Source organism: Pelodiscus sinensis, chromosome 4 (assembly GCF_052426305.1).
Source record: "Pelodiscus sinensis isolate ZL-2025 chromosome 4, ASM5242630v1, whole genome shotgun sequence".
NCBI lineage: Eukaryota > Metazoa > Chordata > Testudines > Trionychidae > Pelodiscus > Pelodiscus sinensis.
This window is the reverse complement of record NC_143055.1, coordinates 107,011,282-107,031,369: the sequence shown is the minus strand read 5'-3', so window position 1 is coordinate 107,031,369 and position 20,088 is coordinate 107,011,282. Positions and strand designations below refer to the sequence as shown.

The 20,088-nt window shown below is 43.5% G+C and overlaps 1 protein-coding gene across 2 annotated transcripts in view; it reads left to right on the top strand.

The window, feature by feature from the left end:
• The first annotated feature begins 3,550 nt into the window (after positions 1 to 3,550).
• Positions 3,551 to 20,088, top strand: part of MCUB (mitochondrial calcium uniporter dominant negative subunit beta) — a 76,238-nt gene continuing 59,700 nt past the window's right edge. The window contains exon 1 of one of the 2 annotated variants that reach the window (XM_075929721.2): positions 3,551 to 3,829. In XM_075929721.2, coding sequence (XP_075785836.2) covers positions 3,725 to 3,829 — 105 coding nt within the window. In that variant the 5' untranslated portion in view covers positions 3,551 to 3,724. The remainder of the gene's footprint in view (positions 3,830 to 20,088) is intronic. The other variant, XM_075929720.2, reaches the window with a different exon arrangement.

Here is a 20,088-nt window from a genome sequence, read left to right as displayed (position 1 = left end):
GGCTCAGGTTATGCATTGTTTGCAAAACACCTTTTAATGAATTTTCAGAAGACATCTATAATTTTTTATATGCTGCCTATACATACATGACAATGATATTAATGACCAACATGTTACCTGTTTGCATGATACCTTACATCACAGCTTTTAGCTCGTAGGTACAGATTACGACAGCCGTGTGTTGGAAGAATATGTGTATCAGGCCAGATGTGAGGGATTGTGTGGTGGTATGCTCCCTGCCACTTGGCAGTCAGGGAATCTCTATGGCAAAATAATTATATTATTAGGTATAATAATCACACACTATAGCATGGCAAAAGGTCTGAAAGAAAGCTGCTCTCAGTGCTGGGCCAGAATCTTCATGTTTCCTATGTAAGCGGGGGAATGGTCCTGCTATTGTGGGGAACTTTCTTGGCTTCTATACTACCCCAGTGAAATGGACCAGCAAAAGGATCTGAGTCCCCACTCCCACTTTTTACCCAAAGGCCTCCCTGACCCTGAGGGCTCCCCTTCCACTCTCCTGCATAGCAGAGTCCTCGAAATCCCAACAAGGCTAGGCACAGGTTTTTCTGGGGCTTAACCGCTGACTTTGTAGTTACTTAGCACAGGAGCTAGGGTGTCCCCATTCCGAGGTGCACTCTTCACACTTGATGCTTTCTTGACCCACTGATCATTACGTACAGTTCAAATTGAATACAATTTATTAAACAGCAACTGATTAAAAAGAAAAGAATAAGGAAAAAATGAAAAAGGTTAAAAGAGGCTCTGTAGCACAGGGACATCATAACCAGCAGTTTTCAAAGTATAAGTACAGTTCAGTCTGTTCCTTATAGGTCCCAGGGCTTGCTCTCGGGTCCTGGCTGTGCTGCAGGGGGCGACTGAAGGTTGGACATGCTTGCTTTGGCAGTGGCCACATGACTTCAGGCTCTAGGTGGCAGGACCCCTCTCCCAGTTGGAGTTACAATCCTTCTCCAAATCTGGCTTGCAGGGCCTCTTGGCTGGTGGTGTCTCCCTGCCCAGAGCCTCTTTTCCCCCCTTTACTGGTCCTAGCTGCTCACCACACCTAGCTCCAGACTGTGCTGCTTTGCCAGCCTCCAGCTCCTTGCGTTGCTTCTCTGACCCCTTTGGCTCTGGTCACTACAGGTATGCTCTTCAGCACAGCTTGCACTTCTTGGGCTGTGTGTGTCTGGCTCAGTTGCTGCAGGTCTGCCTGTCAGTACAGCCTGGACCCCTTGCTACTCTTCTTAGCTCTCTCCCCCTTTGACTCAGACCCAGAAAATCCCAGCTCACACGGAGGAAGGGACCTGGCCTCCTAATTCCCACATTGGCCTGTCCAACCTCTCAATCAGGCTGACCTGGAGTGTTGGCCTCTTCCCATTGTCCCTGAGGTCTGTCAGTCTCATGGACCCCTTCCCCTTTTGGTACTGGGAGCTGGCCAACCAAAAACTCCCCTTACAGTCCCCTTACACCTAGTTCAGTCAACATTAAGAACTGATATACTGGGTCACATCAAAGCCCATCTAGCCCAGTATCCTGTCTTCCAACTGTGGCTAGTGCCAGGTGTCCCAGAAGGAATGGACAGAACAGGTAAGAAGTGGTTTGTGCCCACAAAAGTTCATGATACTTTTTATTTTTTTGGTTAGTCTCTAAGTGCTACAGAACCATTTGTTGGTTTTTTGATCAAGGAACCCTTCTATCCGCCTGTTCCCTGCATGCCATAATGCCTGATGCAAGGGATGCTGGTGAGAAGCACCAGTGTGAGCTGGCCATGCTTTTCTACATAAACGCTTCCTAGTGAGTGTCCACCTTAAGAAACTTGCTGGACATTTTAACAAGTCAATAGCTGCTCTTTTCAAGCTGCTCTCCCTGGTGATCGTTTCACAGCTTTCTGAGTGGTATCCTTCCTGTCTCAGCAATCTACCTATTGACTTTGATCTTTATCTGCTTAGATTTAAGTACCCATTCTCCAGATACTTAATGATGCCGGTTCCCCCCCTTCCTCTTTCCTTTCTCCAGGAATGCACTGGCAATCAAAATAAGCCCAGGAAATGGGTTGAGAAGGGCCCTCCCCATGACATCACCCCTGTGTGCCCCTCCCCCTTTCCGAGTCTCAGGAGCGGCTTGCCGGGTTTATCCCCCTCCTCCTCCAGCAGCCGTCAGCCAGCCTCTAAGGGGTCACAGGTCCCCAGGCCCTCGCCCAGGACGTCTTCCAGACCACCTCTTTACTCTCACCATCACTCCGGTACCCCGACCTGGTCAGACCTGCAGGGACGGGACACCTCTTTCAGGCTTCTGGATACCCCTGGCATTAACAGCCACTTGCACAGACCATGACAGGGAATCTGAGTTCAGTACAGGGGGGAGGGTTCCTCGGTGGGAAAGGGAGGCTCCGGCCCTCCCGCTCTCCGAGCCTCTGCCCAGGACCCTAAGGATCCAGGGACCTTTGGTCCCTGTCCTGACTGGCGGGGCTGTAGGCTTCAACTCACCAGTCCGTGGGCCTCTGTTCCCAGCCCCGTCCTGGGCTACTTCCTTTCCCTCTGTTTCCTTCTCCTGGCGTCTTACTGCCGGATCTTCCTCTTGGCCCTTCCCCGAGTACCTGGTTCCCAGCTCGCTCCTCTCCTGTTCACCTTCCTCCTTCCCTCCCACTGCTGTGCACTGGTGGTACCCTTTTGAAGGGCCCGCTTTCTCCTCGCCCTGCCCCTTGCGTTGTCATCCAGACGTTGAGTCATGCCCTGGCCCGCCCCTTAAGGTGACATCCAGACGTTTCCCCACTTCCATTCTGCCACCTATGGCAGCATTTGGGCTTCCGGCATGCCCGTCCTGCCCCCTTTACTCCTGGCCACGGTGGACAGCGCGTGCTCCAGCATGTTCCCTGCTTCTTGCTGCCAGGCCGCCGGTTGCGGCCCTGGCTTCATGTCCATGCGGATCTGGCTGCGAGTGCGGGCGGCATTGCTTCATCACATGGCCCTTCGGATGACTGCCCACCGGGAAATTCCCGGTATCCCACTGGGCCAGTCCGCCCCTGCCTTTCTCTTCCCCTTTCCTATTTAATTCCAGTTTTCATATCCCCTACTCATAACTCCAGTCATCTGAAGAAGTGGACTGTGCCCACAAAAGCTCATGATACCATCTACATGTTTTAGTAATACAGAGGTAGCTGTGTTAGTCTGATCTTGCTAAAACAAAAGGAAAAACTATGTAGCACTTTAAAGGCTAACAAGATGGTTTCATCACCTGTTAAACCATCTTATTAGTCTTTAAAGTGCTACATAGTTTTTCCTTTTGTTTTATCTCCATGTTTTGTTAGTCTATAAAGTGCTACCCGACCATTTGTTGTTTTTTTCTGAAACTATAGTGTCTGCCCCATCCACCCAACTGGAGCCTACTTCTTCCACCATACACAGCAGCCTTTCCCTGCAGGCGAGCCTCTAACAATCCTCAGCAGCAATCGCCACGCTGTTCATCTAACACGGCCAGGGACCAACGCCCCAGCCAGCGCTTTCTGTCGGCCGAAGGAAAACCCGGGCTCCGGAGGCAGCGCCCTCGCCTTTAACTCGCCGCCCCTTCCGCGGCAGAAGCCAGTCGAGCCGCCGAGTCTCAGCGCAGCAGCTGGGGCTGCGGGCGGGACGCGGCCGGGCGAAGCAGCCGCCGCCCTGCTGCGTTCCATGCGCCAGCCCTAGAGGCGCCCGCGGGCGAAGCGGGCTGCCGGGCCCGCAGGAGGAGTATGCTGCCGCGGGCAGGGCAGCTGCTCCGGAGCGGCAGGGGGGGATGGCAGCAGCCCCTGACCACCCTCGTCGCCAGAAGCGGCCGCCGCTTGCCGGCTCCCCAGGTGAGGCGCGGGGAAAGTTTGCACGTGGCAACTTCGGCGCAGCGGGCTCCATTCCCCTCCCCTGCCCGGCGCCTGCTCTGCCCGGCCGGCCCGGGGCAGGGCGCGCGGCTCCGAGCGGCCCGGGGAGCCCCAGTTTGGGAAAGCAGCGCGCACAGGGTGGGGCCCGCCGCCCCCCCCCCGCGCGTCTCCTTCCCCAGGCGCGGGCACCCCAGGGAGCAGCAGAAAGTTCCTCGCGCTCCAGCCGCCGGCGGTGCCGCCCGTGGCTGGCAGGAGCATGGGCTACAACTCGGGGGGGGGGGGAGAACTCAGCGCCGGGTCTGCGTGCTGGGGCGCGCCGCGTGCGGGGCCAGAGCTGCGGGGAAGGGGCTGCACGGGCGGAATTGAGGAAAGCGGGACAAATGTGGGTTTCGATGAGCCATGTACAGCCTCGCCCAGCCGAACCCTTCCCCGGGCGGGCGGAGAGAGACCGCTGGCCCCTGCCTTTTGTATCAACCCAGCGTGGGGCGGCGCACCTGAAGCAAAGGCAGTTGGCAGCGCTCCTGACTTCGCTGAGGCAGCTTGGTGGGAGCGCGCTGCTGTTATCTTGGAAGTCAACTTAACCGTGTCAGGCGAAGTGGCTCGTGCTCCTGACCGGGGATCTGCTTTGTAAACGGAAGGCAGGAAATGTGCCCATTCGCTCCGTCTTCACAATTTTTCTGCTTCCTCCAGCGTTGTTGCCCTGGTCCCTGCTGGGTTGACGATGAATCATCAGTGCAAACTGTCTGAATAACAGTTGAATTGGCACAAGAGTGTTATATGTCTGTTGATAAATATCCTTGGAGAGGGAGCATGGTGAAGAAGGGAAACGTGCGAACCTTAAAAAAAGAAATCCTGCAAATAACTCCATTTTTTACAAACCAGTAAAAGCTACAAAAGCAAAGGTTAAAGTAGCCTGACCACAGTTCTTGGAAGGGTATTAGCCGGATGAGCATATTAAGTCTTTTTGGTTTGTTTTGTTTTTTTTTGTTACTGTGACTATTACAGCCCAATAGATACTGAACCTGAAGTTTCTTACCTTTTTATCTAGTGCACAGAATTTTCATTTGCTGTTTCAATCTATATCCATCACAGATGATAAAACAACACTGTTTGCGGAAATTACAGTCACTGTTCCGTTTCTGCTCATAATCGGTACCAATTTCTGACTCAAATACTAAGTGTAGTTGTTTCAGAATAATCAGCACTTTATGGGGGAGTGTTAACATTGTAAAATCTTGAAGGTATTTCTCAATGTTGGGCTTAGAATCCGCCCCCTCCCTACACGCAAATGTACAAGGTTAGCATTCTGACAATGCAGCTGTAACTCAAATATTTTCTTTTGGATTTTCTATAATCAAACTAGGAAAAGGCTGCATTGTCTGTGTTCCATTTTGATTAGGACCAGCTGAGAGAGAATATTGTATTCAGGCTTTATATATAATTTTTTTTATAGGTGCACTGACAACTGCTAAAGCTCAAGGATTGAACAAAGCGCTCTGGTTTGAATGGTGTAGCCCGACCTGTTCATAGGTGCAGGGAATCCAGCTGTATGAATCTGTTTTATTACCTGAAATATCAACCAGCAGTTCCTTCTCACTCTGTCTTGGGTAGCAGATTATTTCTCAGTGATGGGTAGGCTGGAAAAAGGCTTCTTTGGGATGGGATAAGGAGCAGCTGTGTATAAAGATAGAGGGATCGTTTTGGGGGCAAACAAATGCACAGCTTGCTAGTTGTTTACCTTTTTATGCTTTGCTTCCTTTGTCTGCTACTGTTTATGTTGCTTGTTTAGGTTGTAAGTAGTTCTTTGGAGGTAGGGGCTGTCTCATGCTGTGTTTTATACAGCATGTAGAATAATGAGGCTTCAATCTTTACTGGGGCATTGATTTCTAAGTTCTGATTACTGTAGCTCTAAGTTATGCAGGAGATCAGATTTTGGACTGTAGTTTTCTGAGTGAGGTAATGTCTGAGGGCTGCTTACAGCCTTTAACGAGAGTCCAACTCTGTACAGGGAGGTGATGGAGGTAGTAGCATGAGGCTTTGAGGTTAGGAAGTTTAATGAAGATGAGAGACAGCAGGGAGCCTTTGAATTCGATGATGAATGGGGAGGGCCATTGATGGTTCCAGATTTAAGAAGTTATCAATTGTGGATTTCATATTTCTTCTGTTGGAGGTGAACTAGTAGCTAGGAAGTGCTACTTCCAATTACATGATGTCACGGCTACTCCTGATTGCTCTTGTCCTACCATTCTAGGTGTCCTCTCTTTTATTTCTCTTCTACTCTTGAAGCTGTTCAGGAAATCCATTTAGGTTGCTCTTTTCAGGACTAGAATACCCCATTGCCTTATTCGCAAAGGGCATTACGCTTGTAAAAAATTAGTCAATTAAATCCCTGTCTCCCCCCAAAAATACACCTATACATGAGTTCACCTATCAATTTCGAGCATTCTATTATTTTAAAAGGGCTTTTTGTCACCAGGGAAAACCTTGAGGGGGGGAAAAAAAGTTGAAACTGTCTAAACAGGGGAGCAGTGAAATGGACTGTTAAATGCAATATTCTCTCTCACTGTTAAATGCACTAAGTAAACAAACTGAAGGCTGGCAACTTGTAATTCTTAATTACTTTAATGTGTAGTAACCTTAAATGTCATCTGTAAAACAAATACATTTAAAAAATCATTCTTCTGTCTCAGTGTATTCAGTTAGTGTCCCTTTAAGACAGGGGTGGGAAACCTTTTTTTGGGCTGGGGGCTGCTGACCCACATAAAAGGCAGTCAGGGGCCGCACACAAGTGAGAAGCAAAAGGGAAAAAAAATCACCTTGCTGATGTGGCCCCCAAATGAGAAGCAGAAAGACACACCTGACATTCCCCTTCTCTCTCACACCAGAGCTTAGGGCTGGGCCCAGTTAGTAGATTTTGTGTACTCCAGCCCTGTGGCTGGGGGTGGGAGGGCTGGAGCACCAGCGTGGGCTCTCATATTGGTGGGGAGGGGCCCTGAGCCTCCAGGGCTGAATCCAGGTAAGTCCGGGCTGCATCCAGGCCTTAGGTTCCCTGCCCCTGCTTTAAGATATCGCTTTTAAAAACCCAGGCCACTGTCTATGAAGAAAATGTCAATTTTTTTTTTTTTTTTTTTTTAAAGAAAGGTCTATTAAAAAGTACAGATGCATGGACAAAGCTGTAGGTAACTATGTGACTGTGTACTAATGCTTTGGAAAAAGGAGACAAATATAGTTGACAAGTTACGTTGTCAGGATCTTTTACAATAATTTTGATAATTAAAGAGTCCATCTATTTCTTTTAAAAAGTTTGCTCTAATGCAGCTTAGAAAAATGTTGGCAATAAATACTCAACCTAATGAAGGATAAAATCTGTGACTGGGATGAATGACAGACACAAACTCATAGAGGAAGTATAAAAAAAGTTTGGTTCCATTATTTAACATATGCAAAGTTTCCCTTTCCTGAAGTTTCCTGATGCAGTGTACAGAGTCAGTTAAAAGTAATGAGCAGTATGAACACCAGCTTTGGGTGAAATGGCAATGAAACAGATTTAAAAGGACGACATTGTGTAATGAAGTATAGAAAGTAGTATGATTACTGGCCACGTGCTCATTAGGGAGGAAGGTATATTTGTTAATGTATACTGGTGGAGTTAAACCCTGGAAGGGAGCTTTTCTGCCTAGGGTTTACCTTGACTAGGTAACTCATATTAAAAGTACAACTTGTTTTGTTTCTGTTTTGAAAGTCTAATGTAGTCAAAGCAGTTAATACTTCAGCATATACTGAAGTAGTGGGAGTTAAACACTAGGGCTATGTCTACGTTGGCAAGATTTTGCGCACATACTTTTAACGCAAGAGTTTTTGCGTTAAAGTATTTGGCGTGTGCCTTTGCGCAAAAGCTTCCGTGCCAGCGTAGACGCTCTCTTGCGCAAGAAAGCTCCGATGGCCATTTTAGCCATCCGGCTTTCTTGCGCAAGAAATTCATGTTGCCTTTCTACACTGGCCTCTTGTGCAAGAACAGTTGCACAAGAGGGCTTATTCCTGAGCGGGAGCATCATAGTTCTTGCGCAAGAAGCCCTGATTTCACACGTTAGAACATCAGTATTCTTGCGCAAGAACTCCCTGCCAGTGTAGACAGGCAGCATGTTTTTGCGCAAAAGCGAGTGCTTTTGCGCAAAATCATGCCAATGTAATCACAGCCTAGGCCTCTAGCTGTGTTTAAACTATGTTAACTTAGCATGTGGTAAAGGCAGCATGCCTTGCCTACAATGGTGGTCTTAACATATGTAACATGGTCTTCAACACTGCTTGTTTATCATAGTCTTGACTTCAACTTTATATTGTTTCCTTCCAGAAATACTTTAGGAGAGAAATTTCTTTTGAGATGACGCAATTATGTAAAAAAAAAATTGAAAGGGTGTTGCTCCCAGGCCCCATTATTCCTCCCTCAGTCCTTGAAACTTGCACCCTCTTCTTCTCCTCCCCCACTCCCAAATCTGAGAGAGAACTCTGCCCTTGCATGCCTGCTTTTCTTCTGAAATTCAATTGAGTTGTGCACATTTGGAGAACTTGGATGTAGACCCTTATTCTTCAGTCTGACTTGTGTCTGTGGACTTCTGCACCTGTCTGAGACCCTGCTGAAGTGCAGAGGTTAGCCAATGATGAAAATTAGAAATTAGAAATTTAGAAGTCTGAATTAATTTCTACAGGCTTTTTAGTTGAATGTTCTAAAGTGAAACATTGTTAGAACAACAAAGGTATCCTTGTTTTTATCGAGCCGGTCTACAATTAAAATTTCAGTCAATCTACCTACATCATTCCTGGGTATGAAAAATTCACACGCCTGAGTGTTCTGGTTAAACCCAACTAATCCCCAATGTAGGTGCACATTGGTTGATGGGAGAATTCTTCCATCGACCTAGCTACACATTCATTAGGGGTGATGGATAACCTACATATGCAGAAAAACTTCTTCTATTAATGTAGAAGCTTCTATGTTAAGAAACTTACAGTGGCATAGCTGCAGTTTTGCCACTATGGGACCTGTAGTATACACATGCCTTTAGAAGCACAGCTACTGTGTTTTCCTCTAGAAATAAAACCATTTTCCTTTGTGACTTGTATATTCAGAAAACATTGATACAGTGAATGTGAAATTCACCTCTTGACCATAGGCTCAGATAGAATGAGCTGAGTTCCAAGCTGAGCTGAGGTGGGAGTTGGAATTTCTGTATGCACAACCCATTGTCTGTCCAATATGGGGCTTTAATGAAGCCCCTTCATAGCAACTGTTCCATTCCATGCTGTGGTTGGTGTAGGGACAACTCACTCCCTATGCCCATTTTGCAGATGTTTTTCAGCAATGGTTTCACCTTACTCTGAAATCTGTGGCCAGGCCTATAATGGCATATTATTCTGAGGCAACACTGAATTGCATTCTCCATTGCATGCTGCAAAGTTGAAGTGATGTATATCCTTGCAGGTTCCTCTGTGGTTGTGTACATTTAATTAAATTAAATTAAAAGGACAGCTATATCTGGAATACTCATAAGGTGTATGTTCTTTATCTCTGTTGTTGCATGGGGAAACTGTGTTTTACCATGTAGTATTTTGCTGGGCTTCAGGTTCTGAATTGAGAGGGATTTTAGTCACAGGCCTCCTGATGCTTCAGTAAAGCAAAAGCACTGTGCTGATCTTTGAAAATATTATTTGATTAACTGCCAATCATCCCAAAATGTGCTTTTAGACAGAGAATGGAGTTGAGCCTGCTTAGTAACATGCACCTCTTGAAAATGCTCTTCTCTCCTTAAATAAGGAGCAAGAAAGAAGTGTTTGTAGAAGCACCAGACAAATAGTGTCAATTCCTTTTGAAAACTGACTACTATTGGATTGTATGGTGACAGATAAAAATGCAGGTTTAATTTTCAGAAGTGGAGAAAGTTCCCATATAAAGTATGCATGGCTGGAGAGATGGAATCATAATTTAGTAAACTGCACAAAAAAGATAACATTATAGTAATATGTTTAATATTTCCTCAAATTTATTTACTTCTGTGTCAGACCAAAAAAAAGTTTACTGGTATCTAATTCATTGCTTGTACAATATGGGTTTTGAAATAATAATAGTTCTATAAAGTATAACATGATATATAGCATGATCTTTAATTGACTCCATACATTTTGGGATTAGTGTTATATTTATATATCATCTATCATATAAACTTTATCCAAAATGCTTTCTACAGGCCATTCTAGAGGGCTGGGGGAAGAAGAGGCACAAGGCTCTTTTTCATCAACAGTGGTAAGGGTATAAGTGAAGACTGAGAAGACGAGTGCCCTAATTGAGCATGCTGAAAAATAGTTGGAGACAATGTTATGGTTGAAATGGTGGCTGCTTGCAATCATTGGGATTTTTGTCATTGACTTCAGTTCAGCCAGAATTTTATCTCATGAGTTTAGTGATAGGTGGTGGTGTTTTATGAAACTTTTTGTGAAAGATAGGTTTTTTTTCTGAATTATACATTCTTATTAGACACCAATGAAGTATTTCATTCAAGTAGCATTACTATCTAAAGTACATTTGTAATCTTTTTAAATGGACATCATATTTGTCCCCAAACTTATTTGGACATAACTCTTCTGAAACTTCAGATCAGTGGACGTTTTTCTTCAGTGTCTTGTAATTCAAATAAGAAAGTGATCTTTTTTTTAAAAAGAGACATTCCCCTGCTTTGTTTGAAAGCCGAAACACTGTAGCACTAAAAAACTGAAACTGAAAGTAACCATAACAGAAGTGAAACTGATTTCACTTATTGCATAATTATCAAACAATAAAGAGGGAATACATAGTAACAAGCCAACTGTCTTTGCAATGTGCCCTCTCTATAAATGTGGCCCAGTAGATAAGGGCAAAGCCGTGGATATGATATACCTTGACTTCACCAAAGCTTTTGATATGGTCAGCAAGTCAAAGAAGAATGGCTTGGATGAATGGTCTATCTCAGGGGGATAGAAAGCTGGCTAGATTGTCAGGTTCGATGGGTAGTGATCAACAGCTCCATGTCTAGCGGGCAGCAGCTATCGGGCAGCGTGTCCCAGGGGTCATCCTGGGGCTGGTTTTGTTCCACATCTTCACTAATGAGCTTGATGGAGGGGTATTTTCTCCATAGCAAGTTTGCGGATGATGCTAAGCTGTGGGGAGCGGTAGATACACTGGAGGATAAGGTTACGGACCAGAGTGACCTAGATGAATTGGAAGATTAAGCAAAAAGGAATCTAATAAGGTTTAACAAGTACAAGTGCAGAGTCCTGCTCTTAGGGCAGAAGAATCCCAAGCCCTGTTACAGGGCTGGGGACTGACTGGCTAAGTGACAGTTCTGCAGAAAAGAACTCTGGGACTACAGTGGACAAGCAGCTGGATATGAATTAACAATGTGCCCTTGTTGCCAAGAAGGCTAACAGCATATTGGGCTGCATTAGTAGGAGCATTGCCAGCAGATCAAGGGAAGTGATTATTACCCGCTATTTGGTGCTGGTGAGGCCACATCTGCAATACTGTGTCCAGTTTTGGGCCTGCTGTACAGAAAGGATGAAGACAAATTGGAGTGTGTCCATCAGAGGGCACTGAAAATGATTAGGGGGCTGGGCTTATTTAGTCTGCAGAACAGAAGAACAAGGGGGGATTTGATAGCTTCCTGTAACTACCTGAAAGGAGTGCAGGGGGTGGTCAAAAAGGGTAGAGCTAGGTCAGTGGTTCCCAACCTGGGGTTCGTGGACCCGTGGAGGTCCATGAGGGTATTGTAGGGGGCCTGTGGAAAAAATAAAAATGAATAAAAATGATCATAGAAAATAATTTTAAAATACATTGCAAAGTTACAATCAATTATTATTTTTAAATTAAATATCTTCCAATCATGTTATTAATTGCGGTCCGTAAACCTATGTTGTGGCACCTTCGTGTGACGAAATGATCGTGGTGGTTAGAAGCATACAAACGTTAGCCATACATTCAGCATGGATCAATGGCTGAAATCAGGCTTGCAGAAGAGAAAGGAGACTGATGAGTAGAGTGAAGCATCAACAAGTGGAACATCTAATCAAACAGACGTAATATGATATACCTTGACTGTTTGATTAGATGGTATATCATATTATGAAAAGTGAGAAAATACTCCGCTGACTACTAGAACTGTGGCTGGAATTGGCTTTGATGGGGGTCTGCAAATTGTTTGGGGAGTGGTTGGGGGTCCGCACTAGCGAAAAGATTGGGAACCACCGAGCGAGGCTATTCTCAGTGGTGGCAGATGACAGAAAAAGAATCAGTGATCTCAGGTTGCAGTGGGGGAGGTCTAGGTTGGATATTAGAAAAAAATATTTCACTACAAGGGTGGTGAAGCAGTAGAATGGGTCACCTATGGAGGCGGTAGATTTTCATCCTTAGGTGTTTTAAGGTCAGGCTTTACACAGCCCTGGCTGGAATGAGTTAGCTGGGTTTGGTTCTTCTTTGAGCAGGGAGTGGGGCTAGCTGACCTCCCGAGATCTCTTCCAATCCTAATCTTCTAAAATTCTAATATAATATATTAGCAGTAAGGTTGATAAGTATGTTTATAGCATTTGTTTGATAGTGTTTGTTTAATGTTAAATCACAAGTTGTGAGTCTGCAGAACAGTTGATTCAGCTGAAGCATTTGTTACCAGAACAATCCTATACACCACGGCTGTGTCTACATTGGCACCCCTTTCCGGAAAAGGGGTGCCAATGTAGACTTCGGAATTGCAAATTCCGCGGGGGATTTAAATATCCCCCGTGGCATTTGCATTTACATGGCTGCCGCTTTTTTCCGGCTTGGGGATAAGCCGGAGAAAAGCGCCAGTCTAGACGTGATTCTCCGGAAAATAAGCCCTTTTCCGGAGGATCTCTTACTCCTACTTTAAATCCCCCGCGGAATTTGCAATTCCGAAGTCTACATTAGCATCCCTTTTCCGGAAAGGGGTGCCAATGTAGACACAGCCCACTTGTTGTAATTGACAGGGCACTTGGTTTGAAAATTGTCCCAACAAATCAACCTGAGCAATTTTCAAAGCCTGGTAAAACTGACAGGAGGCTCATTGCATTTAACACCAAGAAAGTTTCCTTAATGCCTGGTCTATCCTAGCAAATTAGATGGATATAATTGTGGCTCAGGGGTTGAAAAGTCCACACTTCACTGAACAACACATTGATATCAACTTAACCCCTTTTGATCTTGCTACGGCCTCTTGGGGAGGTGTAGACAAGCCTTGAGTGTCCCAGTAAAATGCTTTTCTGATTGACTTGTAACTACACATTTTTTTAACCAACTTTCCGGTTACCATTTTTCCATTTGTGGCCTTTGTGCCTATGGGTTGCCATTGTTCTATGGATTAAACAATGTATTTGGATCATGGCTCTGGAGAGGAAGGATTATCTCTAGTGATTAGGGCACTTGTCTGGGGCTCAGGAGAACAGAGTTCAGTTCTCTGTCATAAACTTTGTGTTACCTTTGGCAAGTCACTTAATGCCTTAATTCCCACATCTGTGAAATGGGTATGACAGTACTTCCTATTTCACAGAAGGGTTGTGAAGACAAATGTAGAATTTTATACACCCTCCTCACTACAGTATCTGACTGCCTTAATTATCTAAAATAGCTAGAATTTATAAAGAAAATGTGTGTCTTTGTGGTTAACAAAATGACTGCTCTGCCCCCAAATGAACCATAATGTAATGCCTAAAAGGACAACTGGATATTGTTTGTAAAAGCAGGGAATGATGTCTGTTGTTCTCTCAGGCAGTGTCTCTAATTGTCAGCATTCCAGCTGAGTGATTTTTTTCACATAAAATTAACCAATCTGCTGATGTTACTCTTCACAGGAATCCAGCTTCTAGTAATTACTTTGCCTTCTGACTAATGCTTATAGAAAAAGCTGGTTCACTTTGTATTATTGAATCTCTTGTATCTCTTATGTCCTACCTCCCTCTGGAAGTGTATGCAGACTATAAAGCATTTATTTAATTGTGCATTTTTTTCTGGCAAGCTATATAAAATAAAGTTTGACCCACAAAAGACTGTTGTAGTAAAGCTTATGAAAGTCTTAGTGTTTCTCAAAATTATTTTACAGAGACAAAGGTGGGTGAGGTAATATTTTTTTATTTGCCCAATTTCTGTCAGAGAGACAACCTTTCGATCCACACAGATCTTTTATTTATTATTATTATTAAATTTTATTTTTCAGAAGTCAAACCTTGCCAATTCTTTCATTTCTACACGATCTTATTAAACCTTGTTTTGACTTCACTGATACGGGTACATTGCTGCCACTGTTCTCTTGAAATAAAAGAAGAGAGAAAATCCTTAGCAAAATCCAAGAAGAGAGAACCTAAAACATCCAGAACCTAAAACATTTGACTGGTTCCGTGTGCTATTGTTGTTCATAAATAGCAATGTCAGAAAATATTCTGAATATTGGTATAAGCCTGAGTTTGCCAATTATCTCAGTTAGATTTTAGCATGGTTTCGTGGTTAAAAAAGTTGCTATGTAGGGATTGGTTGTTTCTTCCAGCCATTCACAGACACAACTAAACTATGGGCCATTTGTTCTCAGGATGTTCTTACTGCTGCAGATACACAAGTGTGGATGTATTGCACCTGTGCAAAATGGGGATGTCATTCATGTGGCTTCCCTTGGTGTGACACCAGGGTAAATGGTGAAATCATGTTTTAAAAACTCATCTCAAAATCACCTATTCTGGTTTCAACCCAGGGGAAAGCCCTTGAGTACAAGCCCCATTTTGCACAGGTGTGCTCCACCCTGGAAACTTGTCCTCAGGAAGCTACACTGGTACTTCTATTTCAAGTGTAGACGGGGCTTTATTTTGTAACAAGTAACAGCAAGAATATGGATAAGGCAGGAAGTATCATAATCTAGGCTCTAAGTATCAAGATGACTGTTAGTAGGCAAAAGTAGAAATTTTCAAAATCTGAGTGTATTCATATTTTATCGGTAATTCAAAATATGTTGCCTTTTTATGACAAGTTTATTTTAAAAGTGGTCTTATATTTGAGGAACAATAATTTACACTGTAAAATGTGATTTCCTGCCACCCTGCAGTGAAATATACAGTCCCCAGAAGATTTCAGGAGTGTGAAAAGTAGGGGGGGAGGGAGGGGGAATGCAGAAGTTTTTGTGAAAGAATATTCCAGTTCTACTTTATGTTCTAACAAGGCCTGGGCAGGTCACCCCTACTGCTGAGGGAGTCTTTCTGGTTACAAATTGCAGCTTTTGTTGTTCTGTAGGCAGCATGAAAAAATGTTTTGCTTATCAGTTGCCAATGATATTCACATCCTGTTTAAAAACATAGCTGAAAATCACCCATGCTGTGATGCCTGCAGCTAGTAAGCTGTTGACTTGTTCTGCAGAGTGAATTTTTCAATCCTTCCCTCTTCTTGCCAGCTGTCTGCATGTACTCTCCAATTACTGTAATGCTTTCAGTATTCTGAATACTACATTATAAAGTTAAGTTGTGCATCATCTTCTGAGCAAACACCCGATATGCGGACAAACATCCAAAGGGCTCTTTGAAATGTAGCCAGTCTTGTTTTTTACCTCTTCTTCCTGTGCTTTGCTGTCAAATTTCACAGCATAGTCTGTCAAAGCAACATCCCCAGAACAGTGCACGCAGCTGTCTGAAGGAAATGAATCATCACCAAGCCTCTGCCTTGCAGCTGAATATTCTAAATAAACTGAAACTTTGTACAGTTTAACCCTCTCTTGTCCCTCTGATGCTTGGAAACAGGCCAGAGCTTCAACCCCTGTTCAGGCCACTTTGAACCACTAGACTAGGGGGAATTCCCTGTGTGCTGGGGAATTCCCTGTCTCCCAGGAAATTGAATACTCAATCTGTGTGGTCTTTTGGCATTGGGGGAGTATTACTGGCTGTTGAAAGGGTCTGTGGATTGAGTGCTTATGTGCTGCAGTGAACCCCAGCCAATTCAATGACTGTAGAGGTACGTATCATAGGTTAAAGCAGCCCTGAAACTATTCTGATTTATGCTGGGGAGGAACTGGTCACCAGCAAGTTTGGAGGTCAGGGAATTTGTGGCTTAAAACCCCCTCTCCCGTCAGGTTTAGAACAATTGTACCTCTGTCAGACTAGCAGTTGGGAAGAATAGATCACCTCCCAACACCGAAAGATCAAAATAATTGTATAGACAAAAATTTATTCTCTGCACACAAATCTTAGGATAGATACGAGAAGATAAAAAACCAATAAAAACATATAACGCTAATGAAGTATTTAGTAATTTATGGAGAATTTATGCACTTGGAATGACTTTAGAAAATAAATAGGGCCCTCCAAATTCATGGCCATGAAAAATGCATCTCAGACCCTGAAATCTTGTCTTGTATGTGCATTTACTCTATACTATACAGATTTTACCAGAGTTTCTCAAAATGGAAGGCCTGACCCAAAAGGGAGTTGTGGGAGGGATTGCAAGGTTTTTCTTTAGGAGTGGTGGGATTGCCACTGTACTTTTGTGCTGCTTTAGGAGCTGGGCAGCTGTTGGCAACTCCCTGCCACCAGCAGCACAGAAGTAAGAGTGGCAATACCATACCATGCTGCTGTCTTCAGAGTGGGTGGTGAGATAGGGGTAGCAGCTGACTGAGGGCCTAGCTCTTCACACACAGCACAGCACTGTGAATGGCAATGCTATACTATGCCATCCTTACTTGTGCAGTGGTGGTGGCTCCGTCTTTAGAACTGGGGTCCCGGCGAAGCTACCACTCACAAGCTGCCCAGCTTTGAAGGCAACAACACCATCTGTAGTAGTGCACAAATAAGGGTAGCAGTATTTCACTCCCCTCTCCCCCCCCCCTCCTTTTTTAGGTTAGGACCCCTACAATTATAACAGCATGACATTTTCAATTGTAAATAGCTGAAATCACAAAATGTATTTTTTTTAAATATCCCATGACCATGAAATTCTCCAAAATGGTCTGTGAATTTGGTAGGGCCATACAAATAAATGTTCACAGGTGCTTTTAAAAAAAAATCTATCATGCATTCCTCAGTCATGCTTCAGGGACATGCCTGCCTTAGTGGGTTCATTTTGTTAGCCTTTTATGTTGCATTCATGCCAGTATATAATAATGGAATTGGGATTGGATGTTTTCCATTATTTCAGCTGGCTACGTACTTTGAGAAAAATATTTTGCTCACTGAAAAGACACCTTTTGTGCAGTGCAAATAAAACTCACTGTCTCTTGTATATATTTCCATCAACAGTTGCTCACTGTCTTTATTTTGAGAGTTGATTCTGAATTGCATGGAAGTATTCTTGTGTGTATACATGTAGTTATCTGCAAAATATCATATTCTGTAACTGTTCACATTTGTAATAGCTAGCTCTATGCAACATTTGAGACTGACATCTGTTATAGATAGCAACAGTGTTGTTTAAAAGAAGCTGGTGTTTTTTATCACAAAGAATCCTAGGAGTGTAGGATTGGAGGGGACGTTAATGAAGGAAAGAGATTAATTTGGGAGTATAAAATCATCTGTGCTTTCAGAGAAGATTAGTCTTTGTGTGATGTTCAGAACAGGTGTTTGTAGATAGACCCATCCAGTGTGTGTGTTGTTTACGCTGTGGTGCCTAAGAAAAGAAATAAATACCAACTTTTTGAAGGTCAGGACTGCATGTTATGTAGATTTCATAGAGCGTCAGGCCAGAAGGGACCACTAGATCACTTAGACATACCTTCTGTGTATTGCAGTCATTAGATATCCCTTTAGAGGCTTGTTTATTGAGCACAGTGACTTCAGCTACATTAAAGCTTTTAATTACAAAGGAAACTAAACTGCTGTGCATCACAGAAAGAGAACAAGAGCATCTGAGGTGCCACTAGTGCTCAAGGCCTCTGCATTGGTAGTGGAATAGATTTAGGTGATAGATGCCCAAATGATCATACTTGCTCAGTGGTTCTCAACCTTCCCAGAATACTGTACTTGTTTCAGGAGTGTGATTTGTCTTGTGTACTTCCAAGTTTCACAGCACTTAAACTATTGGCTTAGTTATAAATTGGCAGATATAAAAACACAGAAGTGTCACAGCACTCTATTACTGAAAAATTGCTTTTTCATTTTATTACATAATTATAAAAATCATTATGTGGAATATAAATGTTGTACCTCTTTCAGTGTATAGTTTATAGAGCAGAATAAACAAGTCAGTATATGTAATTTTTGTTTGTAATGACTTTGCTAGTGCTTTTTATGTAGCCTTTTGTAAAAGTAGGTAAATATTGAGGTGAGTTGATGTGCCTTCACTCTGCCATCAGAGGTGTGTGTACCTCTGGTTGAGAACCAATTTGTCTTTAAGGTGCCATAGGAATTCTTGTTGTTTTTTAACATTTCTCTCTTTCTCTGTCTCATTCTCAGGTTACAACTACACAATCTACTTTACAGGGCAGTTGTGAGAATGAGTCAGTAAAATCTTGAGTACTTTGAAAGCTTACCATGAAGTACAGTATAATTGTTGGGTTTTAAGTGACTTAAACCATGCAATTATTTTGTGTAAGAACTCTTTTGATTTACATCTTTTTCCACTTTTAGTGCACTCCCGATTTTTCTTTAAACTTTAAACTGTTTTGATGCAAAAGGATGATTTTCTGTTAGTTTTTGTGTTACAGACTTGTTAATCAAATTTTCCAAGACAAGGAATCTGTTATGATGGTTCTGCTGACGACATACCAGGAAACAATAAACAGCCCTCAGCAATAAGCAGTGCACCTTCCAGTTAAATTATAAACCTTGATTCTCTTGTCTAGAAATAGGCTAATAAAATATCTCTATGCAGAAAGTTTAGTAGAGTGTTGCTAATTCACCTTTTCCATAACTGCATGCCTGCAAATCCATGGTGAAGGCGAAATTCCAGTTTTACCTTTCATGGAAGAGTGGTTGTCACTAAGTTCTGCTGTGGCCAGTGATGGGACATTGATTTCTGCTTCTTGAAGTCCAGTTGAGGTCTGAAATGTTTGGGCCTGCCTTTGCTGTGACATTGGCTTAGTCCTCAGGCAGGGCTTCTTATATTAATTCCTCCTCCTGGCTAGTTTCTCTTTTCTCTTGCTGGGCCTATGGCAGGGGAAAAGGAGCCTAGTTCCTTGTTCTATAGATAACTATACCTTCTGTTTCAAAATTGAATAAGAATTCAGTGACAGGGGAAGACAAGGAGCCCTTTGATCAGATCATCATTCCCATCTTCTCGTTGGCCACCATTTTATTCTTTGCAGCTCCGGCCTGCCTGGAAAGAACAATGAGCATTAAACCTTGGCATTAGGGTTATATGCTTGAGGGGGAAGATGGATAGACCTGGGAGTAGCTATGGGGAGGGAGATTCAGCCATAGACATTTAATGAAATAGTCAGGGGCACTTTGAGGCAGAATAGGACTTCTGATGGAGCTATGGCTACAGTTAAAGGCTAAAGTGATTGCCTTTAGTGGATTAATCTTGGAACAGAATGTGTTCGATATTGCTCTGGGCTGAGGTTTGCAACTGAAATTACTTGCAGCAAATGAAGATGGATTAAAGCTGTCTTAAAATCTTTTGAGGAGGTGATAAACCAACGGCATAACTACAGGAAAGTGCAGAGCCCTCAAAAGGTTTAATCTAAGCCCATAATAGGCCCCGTCTTGCATTGGCTGTAGAGATAATCTGAAGTCAGCTTTTGCAAAAATACTAGCACAGTGATATAAACACCATTAAAAGAAATATACGAGAATGCTATTTCAGAATCAGGATATTATAGTCTCTCGTGGCAAGTAAATTAAAATCTCTTTGTTTGTCTAAATACTGATGACATCATAGCAAAATTTTCAGAAACCTTCTTGATCCTTTGATAACGTTTCACGCTGACCTCCCAGTGATCTGCTGTACACTCTTATGTTTGTCAGGACCCATCACCATTCTATCCAATATAGAGCTTTCTTGAGGTTATTTCTGTTTCTTTTCCTGATGTGATCGAGTATATATAGGTTGAATCTCTCTAATTGGGCAGTGTCTGATCCAGCAACATCTGTGACCTGGTGTGATGACCCAGATGTTGATCTACAGGGGGATTAGATGTGGGTGGCAACCTAGGAAGCCATGATCATGAGATGGTTGACTTCAGGATCCTGATGAAAGGAAAGCAGTAAAATATAGACCCTGGACTCCAGAAAAGCAGACC